Below are 2,375 nucleotides of genomic sequence, written 5' to 3' on the forward strand. Positions count from 1 at the left end.
GATCGAGTGTTCGACGGTTGTAGTCCGTATTGGTACGGTGGTTGCGGAGCGGAGGGGGTTCTAGATTATTCTAGAATTGTCACTAGCTATATTTCAGACAGAAATAGACATCGATAAGGAAAACAACAAATCACCCACCCCCCTGCCACATCCAAGCCATCCAATCCAATGATTATGTAATATGTCATTTTGATTACTATCGCCGACCGCCGCGCCCGTCTCAGTAACTTTTGGTCACTTTGATCGCAGTCGCAAACGGTTTTAAGTGTTTTAACGGTTACCCCGCTTACGCGTAACGTAAAACGTTGTACATTTGGAGACTTGGAGTGAAATTTCAACGTAAGTATCTACAATATATTATTCAAAATATACTTAATTATAATAGTACATTAGTACCTACCTGATATTAACTACCTATTATATTTTGCAATATGCATTATTTAGACACCGTACCTATTTAAATAAATCTTTTCGTATAAATGTAGGTACCACTCATTTGTTTTAAAGTCTTAGAATAAAAAAAGTAGCTAATAGGTATTAAGTTAATTAATTGTCTATAATCTAGCTTTTGGAAAAAGAACAATTTTTATTATACACAATACACATTATACATAATATTTGCTTTAATAATTAGGTATAATACCCGTTCAGTCCAAATAATATTATAGTGTTGATTTATGGTTACAGATTTACCATTATTATAGTACCTATAGGGCCGCGGGGGTAATGGTATATAGTTAAACTTAACGTTAACATAATATAAAAGTGGTTAGGTACTTAATTATTTATTTAGTTATATACCTATCTAATAGCATTAATAATGGGTAGATATTAGGTAGGTAAGTATTGGTAAGTATGTTAATTTTGACTACCCATATTAATTTGCATGCTTATAGACCAATAAACAGGAGAAAAATAAATTGTATACTTCTGCTGCTCAATTTTAATTTTGAATACTGTTTAGTTTGTATACTTCTGGACACAACTGGTTTAAAAATGTTCAAGTTTTCTTTTATCAATCAATATACCTAAATAATTATAATAACATCATGATATATCTTACTAGGTACTATAATTACATCTTATTTAATATATAACTTGTTCTTATAGTAATTTCTGAGGTAATTTCAAGACCAATATTTAGATGAAGTACCTACACCAACAGTTTAGATTTTACTAACGTTAAATATATTTAATTTATTATATCTTGATCATCATTCTTTTGTAAATGTTTTAAAGTTGAACTTTACCTAAATAATATACCTATAGAATATTTAAATTGATGAAATGCTAATTGAGTAGGTACCTAGCTACTTATTTATGTTCACAAACTCATATTTTAATTTTGTCAATGTAGGTATACCTAGGTATCTAATTAATAAGTTTACTTGATAAATGTACAAAAACATTAGATAGCTTAACTCTTTTAAAATAGGTAGGTATTTATTATATTATAAATAATTTATACTGTAATACTGCTATTACATATTATAATTATATAAAGTACATAAAGTATTTTGTAATATTATAATAATTAATGCACCTACATTAAAATACTTGAGCTAATCTTAGGGGGTATCTAATATTGTTGAACATTTAAGTATATTATTAGATAACCTATTACAAACTTAAATTTTGATTTTTTTTACTGAAACTACCATCATACATACCATACTTACCATACATTAATAGATAGCAAAAAGTTATAATAATAAATGTTACCTACCTCATTAAAAATAGTTTTGTATTCATCATTTCTACTAATTAGGTACCTAAATATCTCGTTAAATTCTTATTTTAGGTTTAGTATATAATATCATATTATTCACATTACCTAATAGGTACTGGTATAAAATATTGTATTATTAGGTATATGGGTTATTATTATATACTCTTTTTTTGTCATCAATTTAAATTTTTTTTTCTTAGAGAAATATAAAATGATTAAAAGTCAACGATCAAAAAGAAGAAAAATAAAACATGAATTAAATTATACAAGTCAATCTCTTTTTTTTAATCATGCGTCTAAGTCAGAAAATAATCTAAATTCAGTTCCTTGCAATTTGTCCGTTGACAATGGAAGTCCGTCTCATCCAACTTCATCTAAAGAAACAATTATTAATCTATCAGAAAAAACTTCAACAATAACAACTTCAGATACTTCTTTCATGCCTATTAATGACGAAAATATATCTTCAGAAAATGACTCAGAAAATGCTAAATTATTTTCAAATGAAGTTAATTCACATGTAAATTCTACATCTGCAGAATTTTCAATAAAAATGTTTTTAGTTCGTTGGGCTACTGAACACAATGTCACTCATGTCGCTCTTAATGGACTATTAAAAGGTTTGAAAAATCATGATTGTTTTAAT

At 27.1% G+C, this 2,375-nt stretch overlaps 1 protein-coding gene across 1 annotated transcript in view; it reads left to right on the forward strand.

Moving 5' to 3' along the window:
- LOC115034543 overlaps positions 1–2,375 on the forward strand; it is a 10,798-nt gene that overhangs the window by 7,784 nt on the left and 639 nt on the right. The window contains exon 4 of the mRNA XM_029491836.1: positions 1,930–2,375. Within this exon, the coding sequence (XP_029347696.1) occupies positions 1,930–2,375 (446 nt within the window). The remainder of the gene's footprint in view (positions 1–1,929) is intronic.

Source organism: Acyrthosiphon pisum, unplaced genomic scaffold, assembly GCF_005508785.2.
Source record: "Acyrthosiphon pisum isolate AL4f unplaced genomic scaffold, pea_aphid_22Mar2018_4r6ur Scaffold_10573;HRSCAF=11180, whole genome shotgun sequence".
In the NCBI taxonomy this organism is placed as follows: domain Eukaryota; kingdom Metazoa; phylum Arthropoda; class Insecta; order Hemiptera; family Aphididae; genus Acyrthosiphon; species Acyrthosiphon pisum.